This window comes from Sinocyclocheilus grahami, unplaced genomic scaffold, assembly GCF_001515645.1.
Source record: "Sinocyclocheilus grahami isolate Dianchi unplaced genomic scaffold, SAMN03320097.WGS_v1.1 scaffold1193.1, whole genome shotgun sequence".
NCBI classification, from domain to species: Eukaryota; Metazoa; Chordata; class Actinopteri; order Cypriniformes; family Cyprinidae; genus Sinocyclocheilus; species Sinocyclocheilus grahami.
Window position 1 is genome coordinate 247,457 of NW_015506372.1, and position 1,375 is coordinate 248,831.

A 1,375-nucleotide genomic window follows, 5' to 3' on the forward strand; every position below is an offset into this window, starting at 1 on the left:
GCAACAGCAAACGGATGACTATTTTTATTTCTGACAACAGGAGAAATAAGGATAACTGCCATCTACTTTATAGCGATGTCTCTAAGTCCTTATATGTATTCTTACTCAAATTGGTCTGTAACATGCCAAACTTGTGGGAGGTCTCGTCCATTGGGTAAAGCTCCAATTATTAGCTATTAGGGAAAGCCTAATAACAGAAATGTTGCAGGTTTGAGTCCTTCATGGGATGATGCATGAGCCATTGCTTTTATGCAATCAATGTGATTTCCCTAGTGTGTTTGGTGTCATAATTACTGAGTGCAATTCTGTTTACTCTTGTGTCTGTCATGTGCACCTGAAAGAACTGTAGAGATGCCAAAATTGCACAAGATTTTGTGCGAGATATTTGAAGACCATTATTGGTCTTAGGTTGCGTTTTGAGTGGGATCTCTTGCTCTCATTCTGTCTGAAGAGATCTGGAGTCTATCTCCTCTTCTGCTCTCATGAATATTTTAAGGGCTTCAAATGTGGAAAAATAGTTTTGTTTCCCCGGACAACATTATTTCCCAGCAACCTTTGATTGTTTGCTGCAGTTGGTCTTCAGAAGTGGAGCTGACACCTTGTGCCAATTATTCTTGGATGGAGCTTTGTTCCAGGGAGTTCTTTTGTTGTTGGTGTTTTGTTTTTTTGTGAGAATATGCCTGTGGTATAAGACCCACTGTCAAACCACCATACTCTTGTACTTTACATCTAAAAAAGGCCAAAAATATTATATTTTGTGCTATGGACTACTGTGTCTTGTGTCCATCACAATGGCATATTTAATTATAATCTTCACATTTTTAAATCATTTTTCAATTCTATTATTTACATATAGCAATGTTTTGTTAATTAAGGTGACTGTTTAACTGATGACTTTTTTTTTTCTAACAGGGATTCTTTGTGTCGGTATTTTACTGCTTTCTTAATGGGGAGGTGAGTCAATCATGTATTTAATTTCATGGTTGGACAGAACTGGAAGATGACTATCAATATACAAGCCCTTTCCACAGCCATATCACCCCGTCACCTTATCTGTTCTCTGCCACCCAAGTCTGTTATTATGTGGGAGGCTATTTACACTGACTTGCTTCACACCAACACCAAAAGGAGCAGAGCAATTTATCAGCACCCTGCAAACTGCTATCTTTTAATAGGGCTGTTTTTATTACTTATAGGATGCCTCTTCAGTCACCTGTAATGGTATCTTCTTAATATCAGTATCACTTGAAACATCTGTCATTTTCTCATGAGATTTCGTTCTTCTATGTCAAAACAGAACGGTAAAACTGATATTATTTGTGTGGGTATAGCTATAAGCTGGCTCACATATAGAATGTGTGAACATGTTATTAAA

General features: G+C 37.3%; 1 protein-coding gene across 1 annotated transcript in view; it reads left to right on the plus strand.

The window, feature by feature from the left end:
• Positions 1-1,375, plus strand: part of LOC107567879 (corticotropin-releasing factor receptor 2) — an 84,294-nt gene that overhangs the window by 54,057 nt on the left and 28,862 nt on the right. The window contains exon 11 of the mRNA XM_016253657.1: positions 913-954. Coding sequence (XP_016109143.1) covers positions 913-954 — 42 coding nt within the window. The remainder of the gene's footprint in view (positions 1-912; positions 955-1,375) is intronic.